Source organism: Rhinopithecus roxellana, chromosome 12, assembly GCF_007565055.1.
Source record: "Rhinopithecus roxellana isolate Shanxi Qingling chromosome 12, ASM756505v1, whole genome shotgun sequence".
NCBI classification, from domain to species: domain Eukaryota; kingdom Metazoa; phylum Chordata; class Mammalia; order Primates; family Cercopithecidae; genus Rhinopithecus; species Rhinopithecus roxellana.
Genome location: NC_044560.1, coordinates 136,384,921 through 136,408,231, shown reverse-complemented (window position 1 = coordinate 136,408,231; position 23,311 = coordinate 136,384,921). Strand labels below are relative to the sequence as shown.

Sequence of the window (23,311 nt, the reverse complement as noted above, 5' to 3'; positions counted from 1 at the left end):
GCATTCCCACTAATGATGTAGAAAGTTCCACTTTATTTACATCTTCATCAGCACTTAGTATTTTTCTTATTTTTTTTTTTTTTAATTTTAGCCGTTCTAAGCATTGTGACTTTAATTTACTTTTCCCTAATGGCTAATGGTGTTCAGCAGATATTTCTTTTTGTTGTTGTTGTTTCTTTGCCATCCTTATATCTTCTTTGCTGTAGTGTCTGTATGCATGCTTTGCCCAGTTTTACATTGGGTTATATTTTTCCTATTGTTGATTTTTGAGAGCTATTTATATATTCTGGATATAAGTCCTTTGTTGGATGTGTGATTTGCAAATATTTCTTCTCAGCCTGTAGCTTGTCTTTTTATTCTCTTAATAGCGTCTTTACAGAAGTTTCTAATTTTAATGATATCTGATTTATCAATGTTATCGTTTTTGGATTGTGCTTTTGATGTCATCTCTAAGAAGTCTGCCTAGCCCCAGGTCATGAAGATTTTCTCTTGTTCTAGAAGTTTTATGGTTTTACACTGAAATCTGTGATCCATTTTGAGTTAAGTTTTTTATAATATGTGATGGTTAAGTTGGGGTATATTTCTTTACATACGAATGACCAACCATCCCAACACCACTTGTTTGGGTTTATTTCTGTACCATGTTCTGCTAAATTGATCTATGCGTATATCTCTTCACCAGTAACAAGATATCATATTTACTATAGCTTGACAGTAAATCTTAAGACTGGATAGTTTGATTCCTCCCAATTTATTCTTTTTTTCCAAAATTGTTTTTAGCTATTCTGGTTCCTTTGCCTTTCCATATGCATTTTAGAATTGGCTTATTTACATCTACCAAATATTTAGCTGGGATTTTCATTGACATTGTGTTAAATCAGTAGGTCTGTCTTTATCACATTGAGTTTTCCAGTTCACGAATATAACATGTCCCTTCATTTAAGTGTTCTTTAATTTCTTGCATTAGTGTTTCATGATTTTCTGAATACAGATCTATACATGTTTTGTTTAGACATATGTTACATTACATAATATATAATTTATTCTTCTAGAGCTATTTTTAATCATATTGTTTTAAAATTTTGGTTTCCAGCTGAGCGCAGTGGCTCACGCCTGTAATCCCAGCACTTTGGGAGGCTGAGGCAGGTGGATCACGGGGTCAGGAGATCGAGACTATCCTGGCTAACATGGTGAAACCCTGTCTCCCTAAAAAGTACAAAAAAATTAGCCGGTAGTGGTGATGGTCGCCTGTAGTCCCAGCTACTCGGGAGGCTGAGGCAGGAGAATGGCGTGAACCCAGGAGGTGGAGCTTGCAGTGAGCCGAGATCGGGCCACTGCACTCCAGCCTGGGCAACAGAGCAAGACTCCATCTCATAAAAAATAATAATAGTAAAAAAATAAAAATTTTGGTTTCCAGTTGTACATTGTTAGTGTATAGAAATACACCTGATTTTTGTGCATTGACCTTGTATTCTCTGGCGTTATACTCACTAGAAATTTTTGTTTTTTGGTAGATTCTTGGGATTTTCCATAGAGACACATGTTGCATATTATTAATAGGGTCAGTTTTACTTCTTCCTTTCTAATCTGTATTCCTTTCTAATCTAATCTTTTCCTTGCCTCACTACACTGGCTGATTTTCAGTACAGCGTTGAATAGGTATGTCAAGAGTACACATCTCTGCCTTGTTCCTGATCATAGGGGAAAACATTTTTATAAGTTCCATTATATTTTTAGTCTGCGAAAGTTCTGTCATGAGTGGATGTTGTATTTTGTCAAATGCTTGTTCTGCTTCACTTTTACTGGAGCTGGTGATTGTTGTGCACTTAAAAGTTTGACAAGTACCTGTAGAACAGCCTTATTTAATTTTTTAACATTTATTGTTTAGCTTATCTACTTATGGTAGAATTTCTTCTTTTTGGTGTACATTTCTGAGTTTTGACAATTGCATTGTCATATAGAGTTCACCACCACAATCAAGATTCACTAGAGTTCCATTGCCCAGAAACATGCCCTTGTGGTACCTTTTTGTAGTCAAACTCTTCCCCAACTCTTAACCCTAGGAAACCCCTGGTTTACTCCCCAACCCCATTGCCTTTTCCATAACATCACATGAACGAATCAATGCAGTATGTAGAATTTTGAGTGATTTTTTTCATTTTTCTCTTTGATTTCTCTCATCAGTATTTTGTGTTTGTGTCTTTCAAGGAATTAAACTATTTCATCTATCACTTTGAATTCATTAATGTGAATTCATTTATATTTCTAATGCCTGTTAAGTCTGTAGTGATATCTCTTCTTTCATTCTCGATTTTGGTAATTTGTGTCTTTTTTGTTCTTCATCTGGAATTTAATTTTTACTAGTCTTTGCAAAGAACCCCCTGTGGGTTGAATTAATTTTGTCCAGGAGCCGGCAAACCTGTTTTTTTTAGGCCCAGACTGTAAATATTTCAGTTTTTCCAGTTAACTAGAAATATCAGTACTATTATTTAGGTATTTATATAATGAGAGGAAACTTTAATTGACAAAATGTAAGATATAATGATTGAGTACAACTTAATTGAAGTTCAAGGTTGCTATTCCCTGTCATCAAAATTGACTGTAAATGTTCATCTGTTAATGCTGATTTGTAATGAGATTTTATGTATTTTATCTTTGAAAAGAACTTTTTTAAACAAATAGGTCCTACCAGGTACTGATACTAATCCACAAGCAAATGATTTTAATTGTGAATATTAATGAGTTGAAAGATGTGGTAAACTGAATGACTCCCTAAATATATTCATATCCTAATTTCCAGAGCTTGTGAATGTTACTTCACATGGTATGAGAGATTTACTGGTGTGATTAAACTTATGGATTTTAAGATGCGTAAGTTATCCCGGGTTATCTGGTTGGGCTCAGTATAATTACAAGGATTCGTATAAGAGAAAAGCAGAAGGATCACAGTTAGAAGAAAGTGACATGATTAACAGAAGCAGAAATTGGAGTGCTGCAGCCATAAGCCGAGGAATTCCAGCAGCCTCTAGAAATTAGAAAAGGCAAGGAAATGGATTCTGGTGAGAAGCAACCGGTCCTGCTGACACCTTGACTTTAACCCAAGGAAACTGATTTTAGACTTCTGATCTCCATAACTAATAAAGAATAAATTGCATTATTTGAAGTCACCAAGTTTGTGGTAATTTATTATAGCAGCAATAGAAACTAATACAGAAGACATTTAAAGAATTCATGTAGACTCTTGATATTTACCTTTTAGTATGTCACTACATTTCAGAATAATCACTTCCAATGGAAGGTTAGGAGAATTATGCAGTGTACAATGAAATGGACTTTGAAATGTGGAAAGGTCCTTTGCACTTGCATCAAGGTCTGAAAACACTGTTACAATTCTGAAGTTTGGGCTCAGATAATATATATGCTACAAATTTATGTGAGAATTGAGATAACAACTTTGGACAGCACTGGAAATTTGTGAAGTAGCTTAGCATTACCTGTGATTCAGACATTAATTGTCTTTGAAATAATTCTCCTACACTATAAGCTTCACAAATAAGTACTGTTTTGCCTTCTAATTTTAGGTTGAATTCATTAAGAAACATTATCAAGTCTGCAGCTAAAGCTAATTTCCAATGTCATTCACACTTGAGGGAAGTTCTTACTCAGAAATATTTCAGTCTCAGCCTTGAGATTTAAAAAAAATCACAATAAAACTTTATTGCTGCTCAGACGTTGAACTCTCATGTGGTAGGGCAAGTCAGGATTTTTCTACTTCTCATGAAATTCATGAAACTGATGATGGTTAAATCTTTGAGTTTGAATGAAGTTCACTGTTGCCATTACTGGTTCAATAGCACATGATAGATTAAAATATTCTCTGCAGAGTACCTGCTGATGAATAATACAATGAGTAACCATAGGCTTTAAATACACGTTTTTATAAATCCAACCTCTGCCTTTTTCTGCTCCAACATATCTTTTACCACTATCAATTTTAACACATCATTTAAAACTGCCTCAGGTTTACTGAATTAATATTTGCACCTTCTTCGGTAATATTTTCACCTGTGGTTATTCCATATAGACTGTTCCTAGAGGCTAATTATTCAACCCTTCAAACTTGGCATTGATTCCTTAAATACACAACATCTGAGCAACATTAGTAATATCTGTGAAATCATCAGGAGCCAAATAAAATTTATCAGAATCATTTCCCTTGTATTTTAATGGTCCATAATGTTGTTCCCATTGTCCTCAACTCTTAGAGCAGTTGGTCTTGCCCAAAGTCTAATAATCGTAAACAAATTTATTTTATCTGGACACATTTTTTTTCCTTCTACAATCAAACATGATTTAATTAACTCATCACTGGTAAATTACTTTCCTTGCTTGGGGCAGAAATAGAAGCTGAATATTGATTAAACTTACCGAACTTGAAGATCTTAAAACAAAAGACTGTAGTATCTAAAGATTTTTAAAGTACCCAAGTGGAATAATTAGCAAATCATTACTGAAAGATAACTCACTGACATTTTCTGACATTTCATTATGTTTAAGATCTGAAATAATGGGATACGCCATATTGACAATGAAAAAATAGATTTCAAAAGGTTGCATGCTTCAGTGTAATTTATTTTAGTGTCTGAAAAATTGGTTTTATCCAAAAATAGTTTGTCTTTTAAAATGGCCAGTGCTAGCAATCAAAATGAAAATAAAAGCCACTCGGTTTACTTACATGTGAAACATATTGAGCAGATCTGCATTAGAAATGGAAAGACTTTCAAATCTGCCTTAAACGTGTTGCACTCTTGATACCATTTTCTGTACTGGCTCATTAGAAAATATCTTACATAGTTTGGGATTGTGGTTAATTAAAACAGGAAAAAAGAAAAAAAAAGAAGCTGAATATCTGAATATCGAAATGTACTGTAGTTGCTTACATAGTTTGGGATTGTGGTTAATTGAAACAGGAAAAAAGAAAAAAAAAGAAGCTGAATATCTGAATATCGAAATGTACTGTAGTTGCTACCTCATTTTCATTATTTTTTTGTGAAAAAATTCTGCTCTGATGAGACATTTTATTTAAAATTTTCTAATTTTTCTGACCATTTATTGTGAATTGAGACTATTGTGATGAGTGCTTAGTGTGACAGTGTTGACATATGTTTGATTATTTTAGCATAGATATGTTGTCACTGCATAGGAAGCACAATAAGCATGATAAGCTTTGTCATCTAATTCATTAACAAAATATTTCACCTCCATTGTGCCTTCAAAGTGTAACAAAGTCTGTTTTTCTGTTTTTTTTTTTTTGTTTTTGCTTTTTGTTTTTTCCTTGTGTTTGGCTTGATAAGTGTGTACTAGTAATACAGAAATTAAAATGTAGTGGTACAGCAATACATATGGTACTTGAAATGCTGTTCAATTAATGGCATTTAACCCAATTGAGTTAACCTAATGCTGAGTCACTGTGGTTTAAATTATGCTTAGCAACAATATGAAGAAATGAGAGTGCCACCTATGGACTCTGTTATAACTACATAGCCCTGCTGCTGTAATGCAAAAGCAGTCATAGGCTGTACGTAAACAAATGAGCATGGCTGTGTTACAGTAAAACTTTATGGACACTGAAATTTGAGTTTCATGTAATTGTCACATCACAAAATAATCTTTTTAGGATTTTTTTCAACCGTTAAAAAGTAAAAATCATTCTTAGCTTACATCCTGTACAAAAACAAGCAGTGGGCTGGATTTGGCCCAGCCATATTTTGCTAGGCTTGATTTTGTCTAGTGTTTTTGTGTTTTCAATTTCATTGATTTCTGTCTTAGGTTTATTATATTCTTTTTTCTGTTTGGCTTTAAGACCTCTTTTCTAATATATGCATCATTGCTATACATTTCTTTATAATATCTGCTTTAGCTGCGTCTCTTACATTTTGATATGTTGCATTTAAGTCTTGATTCCATTTAAAATATGCTCTAATTTATTTTCTAAAAAGTATTTCCACTTCACTGCATCTAATTTCTTTTGTAACTAATTTCATTGGTTGCTTAGAAGTATGCTGCTTAATTTCCAAACATTTGGAGATTGTCCAGATATCCTTTTCTTGTTCATTTCTACTTTAAATCTATTATAGTTAGAGAAAACACTTTGTCTGATTTGAATTATTAGGAAATTAAGATTTGTTTTATGAAAAAGATAACATCTGAGGTAAAAAAAAATTATTCAATGGGCTCAGTAGCAGGCTGGAGATGACAGAAGAAAGAATCAGTGAACTTGAAGACAGATTAGTATAAAAATGCGATTTAAGCAACAGAGAGAAAAAAATTGAAAAAAAAAAAAAAAACACGAGCAGAGCCTTTGGAACCTGTGGGATGATATCAGAAGTCTAATACTCCTGTCTTTGGAGTCTCAGGAGGAGAGGAGAGAAATGTTTATTTGGAAGTACTAGCTGAAAATTGCCCAAATTTGGTGAGAGACATAAATTTACAGATTCCAGAAACTCATTGAATACCAAATACAATAAACTCAGAGAAAATCACTTCTGGATACATCATAATCAAACTTCTGAAAATTAAAAATAAACAAAAATTCTTGAATACAGCTAGAGAAAATGACACATTATATATCTGGTAGAACAATGATTCAGATATATGTAGATTTCTCATGGGAAGCCATGGAGGCCAGAAAATATTGGAACAACATCTTTAAGATTCTTAAAGGAGTTGTCGGTACAAAATTCTATATCCAATGAAAATGTCCTTCAGGAATGAAGGGAAAAAATGCCACACCTGTGCTAAAAGGCGCACTAAAGGAAGTTCTTTAGGCTGAATAGAAATACTAAATGGAAACTAGGAACTTCAGAAATGATGAAAGAGCACCAGAAATAGTAAGTTTTTTGGCAAATATAAAATACTGTTTTTCTATTCTTTAAAATATGCATGACTGTTTAAATAAAAATTATAACTTTCTTGGCTAGAGGTTTTTGTGTATATAGAGTAGTATATACAAATGAAACAAAGTGGGGAGGTAAAGGGAACTATTTGTTGGTAAGGCATCTGCATTTTACAAAAAGTAGTAAAACAGTAATGCTAAATACACTGTGAAAGATTAGATATGTATATTACAACCCTAGAGCAACCACTGGAAAAAAAAAAAAAGGACATGTAGCCAAAAGCTAATAGATAAAATGAATGGAATAGTAAAAAAAAAAAAAAAAAAAAAAAAAAAAAAAAATCAAATACCCAAAAGAAGGCAGAAAAAGAGGTAATAGAGGGACAAAATCAGGAAAGACAAACAGGAAAAAAAAAAATAAAATGGTATACAGAAATCCAGCTATATCAATAATTATGGGAAATGCTAATAGCCTGAATACATCAATTAAAAGAGATTGTAAGATTGGATAAAAAGCAAGAACCAAGTATATGCGGTCCGGAAGAACTCCATTTAAATACAAGGGCATAAATAGTTTGAAAGTTAAAAAGAGAAAAGGAGCTATACTACGGAGTGGCTATATTAATATCAAAGCAGACTTCAGATCAAGGCCAGGGATGCTGAGGGACACTATGCCAAGGGGTCAGTTCCCCAAGTAGACATAACAATCCTAAATGTGTACCCCCAAAACAACAGTGACATGAAGAAAAACTGACAGAATTAAAAGAAAAAATAGAGAAACCCACAGTTCTATGTAGAAATCTCAACACTCTTTTACCAATAATCAGAACAAGAAGACTGAAAACCAGGAAGGGTTCAAAAGACCTGAATAATGCTATTAACATCTTGACCTCATTGACATTTGTAGAGCACTCTATCACCAACAGAATGCACACTGTTTTCACGTGCTTCAGGTTTGATTGTTTCTGCTGACCTGTCTTTGAGCTCGCCGATGCTTCTGCGGCTTATTTCTGATCTGTCTTTCCCGCTTGGCTACAGATTTCTGTGTAGTGGGGAACTGTGTCAAATTCTCCATTTGCTTATTACCAAACATAGGGATTGGCAGAGAGGAATTATTTGGTACCTGTCTGTGGTTGGTGCAGCTTTCCAGCAGGCAACAGGAAATAGGGACCTTCAACTCAGTGAGCGTGTATTCAAATTTTCTGAAAATAGATGTAGGAGAAATAAAAGATGTGAATATTCCCTGTCCCTTATCTCTGATCAGTTTTGGTGGGATGCTGAAGCCAATAGATTTTTCAGAATGTCGAAGGGTGATGTACACCTATTGTTAATTACTGACCTAACATAAACATGCTTTGAAACAAACCAGAGCTAATGAGCAACTTGTAGATTTATTTCATAGTGATAACAATGAGGATGGTAGTAACAATGGCTAACGTTGATCAGATTTTATCACCACTCACACTGACTTTCTAATATTATGATGTATTAAACTCATTTATCTCACATAACAACCCAACTTTTATCTCCATTTTACAGATGAAGAACAGAGGCATTGAGAGGTTAACTAATGTGTGTCAGTTTATGCTGCCAGTAAGTGGTAGAGTCAGGATTGAAGCTTAGCAGCTTGATTCTGTAGCCTGGGCTCTTGGCCAAAGCATTCTGCTTTCATTAGGCTGGCAAAATGGGCTTTAGGAGCTAATAAGCCTGCAGCAAAATCTTCTTAAAGGTATCATAGAGCAGAGCACATACAAGCTCAGTGTTAAAAGCTAAGAGGATCTGTGATGCAGGTGGGCAAATTGCCTGTGACTTATTTTTGTATGTCTCCTCTTCAGCTAAGAATGGTTTTTACATTTGAAGGGTTGTGAAAAGAAGGAACAATATTGCGCAGAGACAGCATGTGACCCACAAAGCCTGAAATATTCACTATCTGTCCATTTTACGAAAGCTTTCCAACCCCTGCTCTAAGTGAAAAGAGAAGGAGTACAGGAGGGATGGCACATGGAAGGGCCTGGAGACGTTTTTATGAGATCAAGTGATTTACATGACTGGAGATCAAAGGGGAGAGAAGATTTGCAGAGAATGTGAGCAGACAGACATGAAAGATTCCTGTGTGGCTTGCTAAGAATCTAGACTTTATCCCAAAGGCAGCTATGCACATGTTTTAACCAAGAAAGGAACATAATCAGGCTTTAATTCTATCAAACATGAAGAGGCAACAATAGTCTATAGGATGGCCACTGTGTGACTTCATATTTAACAAGAATTCCCTTTTCTTTTGAATTCTCAAAGTCCCTTGGCTGATTAGTGACCCCTTGCTTGATAAAGGTGATCAGAGAGGTCTAAACTGGAAGGCTATCTTCACACGGAGTGCGTGCCTGCAGACATCTACAGCGCATGTTACTGCTCCTTCCTCTTAGTGACAGCTCCAAGAGTATCTTTTAAAAGAGAGAAATGGGGATCTGGGAATCAAGAGGCCTGGCTCCCAGGCCCTTCTCTGTTCCTGGCTTGAGTGTTCTCTGACAATTTTCTTGAGAGGCCAAATGGCCTAGTGGTTAATTGCATGGGCTTATCCTGCAGACTGCCTCTATTTGTGTCCTGGTCTGTGGTTTGCAATCCTCTCTACACACTGTAGTCATCTGGGGAATTTCATAAAAACTCTTCTTCCACAGATCCTCATTTATGGATCCTGGACTTGGGTCTGGGCGTTGGTATTCTTTTTTAAACCTCCCCATTGATACCGGTTAGCTGGCAGCTTAAGATCCACTGTCCTAGTAATTGAGAACACAGACCCTGGGCTAATAGTCCTGGCTGTTCTGCTAGCTAAAATGACAAAGCCGCTTAAAATATTGATGCCTCAGTATTCTCAACTGTCAAAGGAGTTACTTCTTGGGTGGTTGTGGGATTAACTGAGGGAGTTCCTCTAAAGCATATGAGTTGGTCTTCTCACCACATTTTCTGCCTCCTCTCCTGCCCTAGATACCCACTAACTCTCATTCTGTTTCAATAGTCTGATGACTCCTTTCTCTTTGAGCAGCAAATATAGGTCAGTCACCTTCCAACACTAAGAGCAACCCTCATTTTCTCCATTCTCATCCATCTTCCCTCATCATGTATGGGTTTGAGGGCCCTTCCATGCTCTCTTAAAGGACTCCATGCACTGTCTACCCTGGCATCTATCTGGGCATTGTATCCCTTTTAGAAGGCTATCCATAAATACTGGATAAGTGAAAGAAACCTCAGCTCTTTTACTGCTGATTACACAGCCAAGTTCATACTTGTCCTTGTTAGTTGTGCTTACATCCTGTGGATTCTACAGCAGAGGCCAGGTGGAGGAGGAAGGAGCAGGTGCCTACTGGAGTAGTGGACCTCTCTTTGAGGTGGTGCTAGAAGGCTCTGCCTTACTCACAGTTCATGTTCAATTCCTTTTTTATTTTTTTTTTCAGTTCTTTCTCTTCTACAGATAGCCTTAAAGTTGCCTGAGAACAGTAAGTAAAGTAACAAACCTTGAGGAAGAACCATGAAATTAAACTCCTGGTGTCCAGTCCTCCCCAGGGTCAAGCACTGAGCTGCTTTTCACAGAGGAGCACACACAGCCCCGCAAACAACCCTGCAGGCTAGGTGTTCTCATCACCAATGAGATTTTGTCATAGCTAGACAGAGGATCACATTTTTGTTTAAGAAATGTAGTAGTCTCACAGGTTTCATTAGTCTTTTGTTGTACCCTGTGGGAAGAGGGGTGTACCACTGAACTTCCCCTGAGCTCAAGAGGAATATTTACTAGCCACTGTATTATTCATAAGGGTGGTCTCGATGTATATAGTATATACCGTGGCAACAAATAAAAGTAAGAAGCCAGAGCTACAGACATTCCAGAAGTTAGGGGTGACTTTCCAGGGACAGAGCAGTAATCTCTGCTGTCCAGATGTCTTACAAAATACATTTGCCAGGGCAGTTTTGTGATACAGAATACTATCTGCATCTCTGTAGTTGCAAGGAAATAGAGATCCCTGGTGTGGGATTATATGCACACAGATAATCCTAATAACAATCATATATTGTTGGCACTGTATGGTCTGGATTTTGCAGATGACAGAACTGAAACCTTAGAAAGGTTCATGAATTTAACCATGGTTACTCAGAAAGTATAGAGTAGCACCGGGTTTTCAACATAGACATTTTGTCCCCAGAGCCCACTTTTAACCAGTACATGACATGCCACTGCCTCTCCTTTCCCACCTCTCCCAGGATCAGAATGAGCAAGCTGAGAGCTGTAAGGCATGTGAGGCTACTGGGTACAGCTGTGCAGGTTGCTCCATGCATGAGGGCACCCTGCCAGGAGGGCCAAGTGGTAGTTGGAATCCAGCCCATGCTACCTGCTCCTTAACGCAGGTGTGTGGCCACATCTGCTGGGGGAAGGGACACCTTTTCCTAATTTGCACAAAGATACATTTCCCTTTTAATCATGGCTTCTTTCGTGTTACCCTGTTCTCCCTTCTCAGGTCTCTGCCTTTCTCTAGAAAAAGAAAGAGAAAAATGACCAAATTCCAGATGAGCTGGTTTTCATTTCTGCCATTTTACATGTGACCTCATTTTGCAGTGAGTGGACGCATTTTTTCCCCCTTCTTTGCCAAGGGTAAAGAATGACAGCAGGCATCTAGTATCATTTGTGTATCAGGCTCTTGCTTTTGCTTTTGTGCTTTTCTAAAATTTCCTTTTAGTTGTAAATGTGTTTTATTATTTATTTCGTAAATAATAGTACAAAGAAAAAATAGAAATTTTAAAATCCTACACCTTATTACCCTGCTTGCAAATCTGTTTGTGTCCATGGTCATTTTTGTAAAATATAACTGTTCTGGCAGTAATACATCACAATTTTGAATTAGGCTTTTTATCTGCATAAAATAATAGCAGTTAATTTTTATCATCTAATATTATTGAAGTAAACTGTTGTTGTCCCTCTCCCCCTCTTTTCTTTTTCTTTTTCTTTCTTTTTCTTTTTTTTTTTTTTTTTTTTAGTTGAGATGGAGTCTCGCTCTGTCACCCAGGCTGGAATGTGGTAGTATGATATTGGCTCACTGCAACCTCCATCTCCTGGATTCAAGCAGTTCCCTGCCTCAACCTCCCAAATAGCTGGGATTACAGGCGCCCACCACCACACCCAGCTAATTTTTTGTATTTTTAGTAGAGACGGGGTTTCACCTTCTTGGCCAGGCTGGTCTTGAACTCCTGACCTCGTGTTCCACACACCTCGGCCTCCCAAAGTGCTGGGATTACAGGCGTGAGCCACCGTGCCCGGCTCTTTTCTTTAAATTATTTCCAACTCACAAGGTTTTAAGTTCCTGAGGATTCTTGCAGTTTTACATTGCAGTTATCAGTTTTCCTACAAATAATCTTGACTCAAAAAGTAGTCTGAGAGAATTTTGATATTATTTGTCCATAATGCTCTAGGGACTCAAAACTAAAAATATTTTCTCGAAAGTGATGTCTCAGGTGGAATACATAAAATATGGTTTTGTCTGACAAGATTATGTTGAAGCTAAAGTTGGGGGAAAAATAATAAATGTTTTTGTACAAGAAGAGCTGGATTCTTCTTAGTACCTGTAGCTATGTGTTTGTCTATGTATGTTTGTATGTCTGTGTGTGTTCCGTTATTAATTTTATTAGAGTAATATAGGTACTTAAAGTTTTTAGTCATACCACAGGATGTATAGGCACTTTGCATCTGTCACACTATTCATGGCCCCAGATGACTGTTAGAGGGGGACCGTAGAGTCATTTGCACTGTTACCTTGAAGATAAGAGGTTCGTGGGGGCGGAGCAAGATGGCCGAATAGGAACAGCTCCAGTCTCCAACTCCCAGCGCGAGCGACACAGAAGACCGGTGATTTCTGCATTTTCAACTGAGGTACTGGGGTCATCTCACTAGGGAGTGCCGGACAATTGGTGCTGGTCAGCTGCTGCAGCCTGACCAGCGAGAGCTGAAGCAGGGCGAGGCATCGCCTCACCTGGAAAGCGCAAGGGGGAAGGGAATCCCTTTTCCTAGCCAGGGGAACTGAGACACACAACACCTGGAAAATCGGGTAACTCCCACCCCAATACCGCGCTTTAAGCAAACGGGCACACCAGAAGAATATATCCCTCACCTGGACGGGAGGGTCCCATGCCCACGGAGCCTCCCTCATTGTTAACACAGCAGTCTGCCGCGATCTAACCGCGAGGCAGCAGCGAGGCTGGGGGAGGGGCGCCCGCCATTGCTGAGGCTTAAGTAGGTAAACAAAGCCGCTGGGAAGCTCGAACTGGGTGGAGCTCACAGCAGCTCAAGGAAACCTGCCTGTCTCTATAGACTCCACCTTTGGGGGCAGGGCTCAGCTAAAAAAACAACAGGGGAAGTAGCAGAGGCCTGAGCAGACGCGAACGACACTGTCTGACAGCTTTGAAGAGAGCAGTGGATCTCCCAACACGGAGGTTGAGATCTGAGAACGGACAGACTGCCTGCTCAAGTGGGTCACTGACCCCTGAGTACCCTAACTGGGAGACATCCCCCACTAGGGGCAGTCTGACACCCCACACCTCACAGGGTGGAGTACACCCCTGAGAGGAAGCTTCCAAAGTAAGAATCAGACAGGTACACTCGCTGTTCAGCAATATTCTATCTTCTGCAACCTCTGCTGCTGATACCCAGGCAAACAGGGTCTGGAGTGGACCTCAAGCAATCTCCAGCAGACCTATAGCTGAGGGTCCTGACTGTCAGAAGGAAAAGTATCAAACAGGAAGGACACCTATACCAAAACCCCATCAGTATGTCACCATCATCAAAGACCAGAGACAGATAAAACCACAAAGATGGGGAAAAAGCAGGGCAGAAAAGCTGGAAATTCAAAAAATAAGAGCGCATCTCCCCCTGCAAAGGAGCACAGCCCATTGCCAGCAACGGATCGAAGCTGGTCAGAGAATGACTTTGACAAGATGAGAGAAGAAGGCTTCAGTCCATCAAACTTCTCAGAGCTAAAGGAGGAATTACGTACCCAGCGCAAAGAAACTAAAAATCTTGAAAAAAGAGTGGAAGAATTGACAGCTAGACTAATTAAATGCAGAGAAGGTCATAAACGAAATGACAGAGATGAAAACCATGACACGAGAAATACGTGACAAACGCACAAGCTTCTGTAACCGACTCGATCAACTGGAAGAAAGAGTATCAGCGATTGAGGATCAAATGAATGAAATGAAGCGAGAAGAGAAACCAAAAGAATAAAGAAGAAAAAGAAATGAACAAAGCCTACAAGAAGTATGGGATTATGTAAAAAGACCAAATCTACGTCTGATTGGGGTGCCTGAAAGTGAGGGGGAAAATGGAACCAAGTTGGAAAACACTCTTCAGGATATCATCCAGGAGAACTTCCCCAACCTAGTAGGGCAGGCCAACATTCAAATTCAGGAAATACAGAGAACGCCACAAAGATACTCCTCCAGAAGAGCAACTCCAAGACACATAATTGCCAGATTCACCAAAGTTGAAATGAAGGAAAAAATCTTAAGGGCAGCCAGAGAGAAAGGTCGGGTTACCCACAAAGGGAAGCCCATCAGACTAAGAGCAGATCTCTCGGCAGAAACTCTACAAGCCAGAAGAGAGTGGGGGCCAATATTCAACGTTCTTAAAGAAAAGAATTTTAAACCCAGAATTTCATATCCAGCCAAACTAAGTTTCATAAGTGAAGGAGAAATAAAATCCTTTACAGATAAGCAAATGCTTAGAGATTTTGTCACCACCAGGCCTGCCTTACAAGAGACCCTGAAGAAAGCCCTAAACATGGAAAGGAACAACCGGTACCAGCCATTGCAAAAACATGCCAAAATGTAAAGACCATCGAGACTGCATCAACTAACGAGCAAAATAACCAGTTAATATCATAATGGCAGGATCAAGTTCACACATAACAATATTAACCTTAAATGTAAATGGACTAAATGCTCCAATTAAAAGACACAGACTGGCAAACTGGATAAAGAGTCAAGACCCATCAGTCTGCTGTATTCAGGAGACCCATCTCACATGCAGAGACATACATAGGCTGAAAATAAAGGGATGGAGGAAGATCTACCAAGCAAATGGAGAACAAAAAAAAGCAGGGGTTGCAATCCTAGTCTCTGATAAAACAGACTTTAAACCATCAAAGATCAAAAGAGATAAAGAAGGCCATTACATAATGGTAAAGGGATCAACTCAACAGGAAGAGCTAACTCTCCTAAATATATATGCACCCAATACAGGAGCACCTAGATTCATAAAGCAAGTCCTTAGAGACTTACAAAGAGACTTAGACTCCCATACAATAATAATGGGAGACTTCAACACTCCACTGTCAACATTAGACAGATCAACGAGACAGAAAATTAACAAGGATATCCAGGAATTGAACTCATCTCTGCACCAAGCGGACCTAATAGACATCTATAGAACTCTCCACCCCAAATCAACAGAATATACATTCTTCTCAGCACCACATCGCACTTATTCCAAAATTGACCACATAATTGGAAGTAAAGCACTCCTCAGCAAATGTAAGAGAACAAATTATAACAAACTGTCTCTCAGACCACAGTGCAATCAAACTAGAACTCAGGACTAAGAAACTCAATCAAAACCGCTCAACTACATGGAAACTGAACAACCTGCTCCTGAATGACTACTGGGTACATAACGAAATGAAGGCAGAAATAAAGATGTTCTTTGAAACCAATGAGAACAAAGATACAACATACCAGAATCTCTGGGACACATTTAAAGCAGTGTGTAGAGGGAAATTTATAGCACTAAATGCCCACAAGAGAAAGCAGGAAAGATCTAAAATTGACACTCTAACATCACAATTAAAAGAACTAGAGAGGCAAGAGCAAACACATTCAAAAGCTAGCAGAAGGCAAGAAATAACTAAGATCAGAGCAGAACTGAAGGAGATAGAGGCACAAAAAACCCTCCAAAAAATCAATGAATCCAGGAGTTAGTTTTTTGAAAAGATCAACAAAATTGACAGACCGCTAGCAAGACTAATAAAGAAGAAAAGAGAGAGGACTCAAATAGATGCAATAAAAAATGATAAAGGGGATATCACCACCGACCCCACAGAAATACAAATTACCATCAGAGAATACTATAAACACCTCTACGCAAATCAACTGGAAAATCTAGAAGAAATGGATAATTTCCTGGACACTTACACTCTCCCAAGACTAAACCAGGAAGAAGTTGAATCCCTGAATAGACCAATAGCAGGCTCTGAAATTGAGGCAACAATTAATAGCCTATGCACCAAAAAAAGTCCAGGACCAGATGGATTCACAGCTGAATTCTACCAGAGGTACAAGGAGGAGCTGGTACCATTCCTTCTGAAACCATTCCAATCAATAGAAAAAGAGGGAATCCTCCCTAACTCATTTTATGAGGCCAACATCATCCTGATACCAAAGCCTGGCAGAGACACAACAAAAAAAGAGAATTTTAGACCAATATCCCTGATGAACATCGATGCAAAAATCCTCAATAAAATACTGGCAAATCGGATTCAGCAGCACATCAAAAAGCTTATCCACCATGATCAAGTGGGCTTCATCCCTGGGATGCAAGGCTGGTTCAACATTCGCAAATCAATAAACATAATCCAGCATATAAACAGAACCAAAGTCAAGAACCACATGATTATCTCAATAGATGCAGAAAAGGCTTTTGACAAAATTCAACAGCCTTCATGCTAAAAACGCTCAATAAATTCAGTATTGATGGAACGTACCTCAAAATAATAAGAGCTATTTATGACAAACCCACAGCCAATATCATACTGAATGGGCAAAAACTGGAAAAATTCCCTTTGAAAACTGGTACAAGACAGGGATGCCCTCTCTCACCACTCCTATTCAACATAGTGTTGGAAGTTCTGGCTAGGGCAATCAGGCAAGAGAAAGAAATCAAGGGTATTCAGTTAGGAAAAGAAGAAGTCAAATTGTCCCTGTTTGCAGATGACATGATTGTATATTTAGAAAACCCCATCGTCTCAGCCCAAAATCTCCTTAAGCTGATAAGCAACTTCAGCAAAGTCTCAGGATACAAAATTAATGTGCAAAAATCACAAGCATTCTTATACACCAGTAACAGACAAGCAGAGAGCCAAATCAGGAATGATCTTCCATTCACAATTGCTTCAAAGAGAATAAAATACCTAGGAATCCAACTTACAAGGGATGTAAAGGACCTCTTCAAGGAGAACTACAAACCACTGCTCAGTGAAATCAAAGAGGACACAAACAAATGGAAGAACATACCATGCTCATGGATAGGAAGAATTAATATCGTGAAAATGGCCATACTGCCCAAGGTTATTTATAGATTCAATGCCATCCCCATCAAGCTACCAATGAGTTTCTTCACAGAATTGGAAAAAATTGCTTTAAAGTTCATATGGAACCAAAGAAGAGCCCGCATTGCCAAGACAATCCTAAGTCAAAAGGACAAAGCTGGAGGCGTCACGCTACCTGACTTCAAACTATACTACAAGGCTACAGTAACCAAAACAGCATGGTACTGGTACCAAAACAGAGCTATAGACCAATGGAACAGAACAGAGTCCTCAGAAATAATACCACACATCTACAGCCATCTGATCTTTGACAAACCTGAGAGAAACAAGAAATGGGGAAAGGATTCCCTATTTAATAAATGGTGCTGGGAAAATTGGCTAGCCATAAGTAGAAAGCTGAAACTGGATCCTTTCCTTACTCCTTATACGAAGATTAATTCAAGATGGATTAGAGACTTAAATGTTAGACCTAATACCATAAGAACCCTAGAAGAAAATCTAGGTAGTACCATTCAGGACATAGGCATGGGCAAGGACTTCATGTCTAAAACACCAAAAGCAACGGCAGCAAAAGCCAAAATTGACAAATGGGATCTAATTAAACTAAAGAGCTTCTGCACAGCAAAAGAAACTACCATCAGAGTGAACAGGCAACCTACAGAATGGGAGAAAATTTTTGCAATCTACTCATCTGACAAAGGGCTAATATCCAGAATCTACAAAGAACTCAAACAAATATACAAGAAAAAAACAAACAACCCCATCAAAAAGTGGGCAAAGGATATGAACAGACATTTCTCAAAAGAAGACATTCATACAGCCAACAGACACATGAAAAAATGCTCATCATCACTCGCCATCAGAGAAATGCAAATCAAAACCACAATGAGATACCATCTCACACCAGTTAGAATGGCAATCATTAAAAAATCAGGAAACAACAGTTGTTGGAGAGGATGTGGAGAAATAGGAACACTTTTACACTGTTGGTGGGATTTTAAACTAGTTCAACCATTATGGAAAACAGTATGGCAATTCCTCAAGGATCTAGAACTAGATGTACCATATGACCCAGCCATCCCACTACTGGGTATACACCCAAAGGATTATAAATTATTCTACTACAAAGACACATGCACACGTATGTTTATTGCGGCACTATTCACAATAGCAAAGACTTGGAATCAACCCAAATGTCCATCTGTGACAGACTGGATTAAGAAAATGTGGCACATATACACTATGGAATACTATGCAGCCATAAAAAAGGATAAGTTTGCGTCCTTTGTAGGGACATGGATGCAGCTGGAAACCATCATTCTTAGCAAACTATCACAAGAAGAGAAAACCAAACACCGCATGTTCTCACTCATAGGTGGGAACTGAACAATGAGATCACTTGGACTCGGGAAGGGGAACATCACACACTGGGGCCTATCATGGGGAGGGGGGAGGGGGGAGGGATTGCATTGGGGAGTTATACATGATATAAATGATGAATTGATGGGTGCTGACGAGTTGATGGGTGCAGCACACCAACATGGCACAAATATACATATGTAACGAACCTGCACGTTATGCACATGTACCCTAGAACTTAAAGTAAAATAAAATAAATAAATAAATAAATAAATAAATAAATAAAAAAAAGAGGTTCGTGTTCATACAGGAAGATAAGCATCTGGCCAACTCTAAAGCCTTTGCCTTCTGGGTCAAGAGTTTCAGGCATATCACTGGGGTGGAAAGACTGACAAAAAAGCAAAGCAAATCAAAGCAGAGTTCTGCATTCAGAGCTGAAGTTGTTATGCTCAGAACTGCAGCCAGAAGAAATATGGGAATGAACAGTTGTTCATTTAAAAATTTAAAATTATCCTACAGCAAAAAGTTATAAGAGAGCAAAGTGGAATGAAAAATATTTACAATGTCCATGGAAGAAAAGACCTCATTGTCCCCCAAATGAATTATTATTACAAAACAAGAAATAGAGATGAACAGCAAATGTGTGCAAAGAGGATGAACTTTATTACTAATAAGTTTGTGAGAATTTTTTTAATAACTGGTTTTTATTTCCCAAATTTACTTGTGAGATTATGAAAGATTTTTTTCAAAAGCTTTCATATCCAGTGTTGACTAGGATTTATACTTTCTTGGAAGAAGGCTAAGATGGAAGGCAAAAATCTGTCTTGGGAAAACACCTGCCATTATGGTTTCAGAACTTTAAAGGTCATTATTCTTCAGCATTGCCATTTTTACTTTTTGCTATTTATTTTGAGGAGATAATCAACAGAATTCCAAAGGCTAACGTCAATGCAAAAAACTGTTTTTGCAACATTGTTCATATAGGTAACCTCAAACTAAGTGTGCATTAGTTGGATCAAATCATTATATTCTAGACCATTCGTTTTCTGAATTACTTTGCAGCCCAGAAATGGGATAGAAGATACGATGAAAATATTAATAATGTAGCTAACATTTGTTGGGTACTTACTGTGTGCCAGGCACTGCTTTTCAATGCTTTACATGTGGTCACTCATTTTATTACTGGGACTCTATGGTATAAGTTTCACCATACAAATGAGAAGGAAGGAAACTTGTCCAAGATCATAGAGCTAGCATTGGGCAGAGCGCCCAGATCCAGACACAGGCAGTCAGGCTCCAGAGCTGTGCCCATCACTGCAACAGTCTCCAGATGAGCACAGAGGATGAGCTACATATTTGAGCAGTAAGGATGACTGATACCCTGTAAATTTGGCAAATTAAGTAAGTGATGTGTGTGTGTAAATGAGGAGAAACAGCATCAGTCACTGTTAGAACTAAAGCTTTTGTGGAGCAAATGACATGATTAATACAATTTAAAATATTGGTAACCTAGGGTGCAACAGAGTTCCAGAGGCTTATTTATAAGTGCTAACAAAAGGAAATAATTTTAAAGTGTAAGGATTTCTTTTCTTGCAGCCCTTTTGGTGAATGGTATTAGCATTAAAGAAGGCAAACAGAAGAGAACTGCAAATTTGATTCAAGTTGCCCAGACTCCAGGACAGCTTCCCATCATTTACACCTTCTCAGCACTGCCCTTCTTCTGTAAACTTAGTGTGTTTGGTATGGTAGGAGATGGTGACCTTCAAGGACGTGGCTGTGGTCTTCACCGAGGAGGAGCTGGGGCTGCTGGACTCTGCCCAGAGGAAGCTGTACCGAGATGTGATGCTGGAGAACTTTAGGAACCTGCTCTTAGTAGGTGAGGATAGGTGCTCTTGGTAACTCAACGGCAGTCTCCTGGGATGTCTTTGTGTGCTCAATTGTTAGAAACTCTGAAGTCCCTGAAATTATTCTCTGAGATTGGGTGCCTGAGAGTCCTAATAATCCCTGTGCAACACAGACAAGATGTTTCTGACGGTTCTCTCCAGTCTATCCTTGGAATAGTAAATATGGTCCTGCTTCATTGATTTGCCATCTAACAGTTTAGTAAGTTGTTTCAGGTTAGTAAGTTTATTTTTCAGGGCACCAGTAACTGTTGATGAACTTGACTTTTTAGAGGGTTTTTTTTAAAAAAACAATGTATTCGTAAATAACTTTAAACTCACCGAAAACTTACAAAAGGACAAGAATACCCATATAGATTCACCGAGATTCTACCTAGATTCACCTCTAATAACATTTTACCCTATTTGCTGTATCATTTATGTTCATGTTCTTTCTCTCTCCATACATACTTATGTATGTATATGAAAAAATATATATAGTCGTTAATATCTTTTTCTGAACCACTTGAGGGTAGTGAATATACCATGGCTGTTTTTCTCTAAATACTTCAGTGTATATGCAGAGTTCAGGAGTCCCCAAGTTCCCTCTTACCTCTGATACCAATTGCAAGATTAGGAGTCCCCAAGACCCAAGAGTATTGAGCCCCACACTCAGGCTCAATAATTCGCTAGAAGGACTCACAGAACTCACTGAAAGCAGTTGTCCTTACGGTTAATGATTCATTACAGGGAAAGGAATCAGATTAAAGTCAGCCTAGGGAAGAGGCCCAGGGAGCAGAGTCCATGAGTGTTCCAGGTGTCGGCTTCCACTTGTCATCTTCAGTGGAGTTGTGGACAGCACTGACTCTTCCCAGCAGCGATGTGTGACAATACACAAGGAGCATTGGCAGCCAGAGAGGCTCATTCGAGCCTTGGTGTCCAGAGTTTTTGTTGGAGCTTAGTTCCCTAGATATGATTGACCACCTGGGTGGCTGCTCTTAGATTCCAGTTTCTCCAGAGATTAAGCTAATACCACGTGGCTCAAAGCCCCTACTATAAATCAGTTGTTTAATTATCTGGTGTGTGGCCCAAGGCTTCTAGGTAAACAAAAGACACTCTAATTGGGCAGAATATTCCAGGGACTTAGAGATTACCTTCCAGAAGCCAAAGGCTAAATCCAAATCTCTCTTTGGACAAGATTAATTATTTCCTTTACTGCACAGTCTGTTTTAGAAAAAGAGGAATATTCTCTTACCTATTCTCAGGACAGATTATAATGCTTTTATCTTATCATTTATGCTGTAATGTTATCCATAAAGCCAATTATATATATATGTTTTATATATATATATCAATTTTTTTTTTCTTTTGAGACAGAGTCTCACTCTGTTGCCCAGGCTAGAGTGCAGTAGTGCAATCTTAGCTCACTGAAACCTCTGCCTCCCAGGTTCAAGCGTGCCTCAGCCACCTATAGCTGAGATTACAGGCATCTACTACCATGCCCAGCTAATTTTTATATTTTTAGTAGAGATGAGGTTTCACCATGTTGGTCATGCTGGTCTCAAACTCCTGGCCTCAGGTGATCTGCCCACCTCGGCCTCCCAAAGTGCTGGGATTACAGGCATGAGCCACCACGCCCGGCCTAATTTTATTCTTTAAAGCTTGTTTTTCTCCCTCCAGAACAGGATCTAGTCTAGAGTCTAGTATAGTTGTTCTGTCTCTTTAGCCTTCTTTAATTTAGAACATTTCCAAAGCATTTCTTTGTCTTTCATGACAGTAACATTTTTGAAGAACATTATTACCTCTTCCCTTATTTTTAATAGAACATTCCTAATGATTCCACAAAATTAGATTCAGATGATCCATGCAGCAGGAACTCTACATAGGTAGAGTGTGCACTTTTGAGGGAATCACATCTGAAGGCACATGAAGTCATCTGTCCCTCAAAGGTGGTGTTAACTTTGATTACCCAGTCACGATGTTATGCAGTTTCCCCACTATATAATTACTGCTTTTCCCCCCCCATTTGTAATCATAGGGTAACACAAGTATTTTCCTGTAGATTTAGCACCCGGTGATGATCTTGCCTTATCTGGTCCTTACCGTGACAGTTACAAAATGACGATTTTTCTAACTTCACCTCCTTCACATTTAGCAGCCAGCACCTGGCATAAACTTACAGTCAACGAGAGCCCCCCACTTCTCAAGCATCAATTCATTTGTTATTTGTAGGGATTTGTGAAATTTTTAAAAGATTTATAGTTTATTACTGTAATTATTAGATGTTAAAATTGTCCCAAGTTTGGCCTCTTTAAGCTGGCTTCTGTGACCTTGTAACATGTCCACAATTTTTTTTTTTGAGCACTTTCTTACTTTATTGGCAGAGCACAGTATTTTGTGCTCATCTATACTTTGCCTTGGCTCTGCAATTATTTATCTCTATATATATTTTTTTAACTGGGGAATGGTATTTAATGCCAAATTCTGGATGCTAGGTATGGTCATTGTAGTATCTACGTTTCTTTGTCTCAGAACATAGAGCTAGGGTGTGTGTGTGTGTGTGGGTATATATATATACACATACAAATATACACACATATAAATATGTATACATATGAATAGATGTTCAGTTTATTGCAAAAGAAATGTTCATTACAGTTATACTGAAATGCCATTTCTCACCCATGAAATTGGCAAAAATTCAAAAACGTAACAATATACATTTTTTGGCAAAGCTGTGGGGAATGAGGAACTCTCATGCATTGAAAGGAAGAATGCAAAATGATACAACCCTTAGGGAGGGCAAGTTGACAGTATCTAAC

At 38.3% G+C, this 23,311-nt stretch overlaps 1 protein-coding gene across 2 annotated transcripts in view; it reads left to right on the top strand.

Annotated features, from left to right (window-relative positions):
- ZNF112 (zinc finger protein 112) overlaps positions 1-23,311 on the top strand; it is a 38,485-nt gene that overhangs the window by 4,131 nt on the left and 11,043 nt on the right. Inside the window, exon 2 of one of the 2 annotated variants that reach the window (XM_030913268.1) lies at positions 20,359-20,485. In XM_030913268.1, the coding sequence (XP_030769128.1) occupies positions 20,362-20,485 (124 nt within the window). In that variant the 5' untranslated portion in view covers positions 20,359-20,361. Of the gene's footprint in view, positions 1-20,356; positions 20,486-23,311 lie in introns of those variants that run through there. The other variant, XM_010372477.2, reaches the window with a different exon arrangement.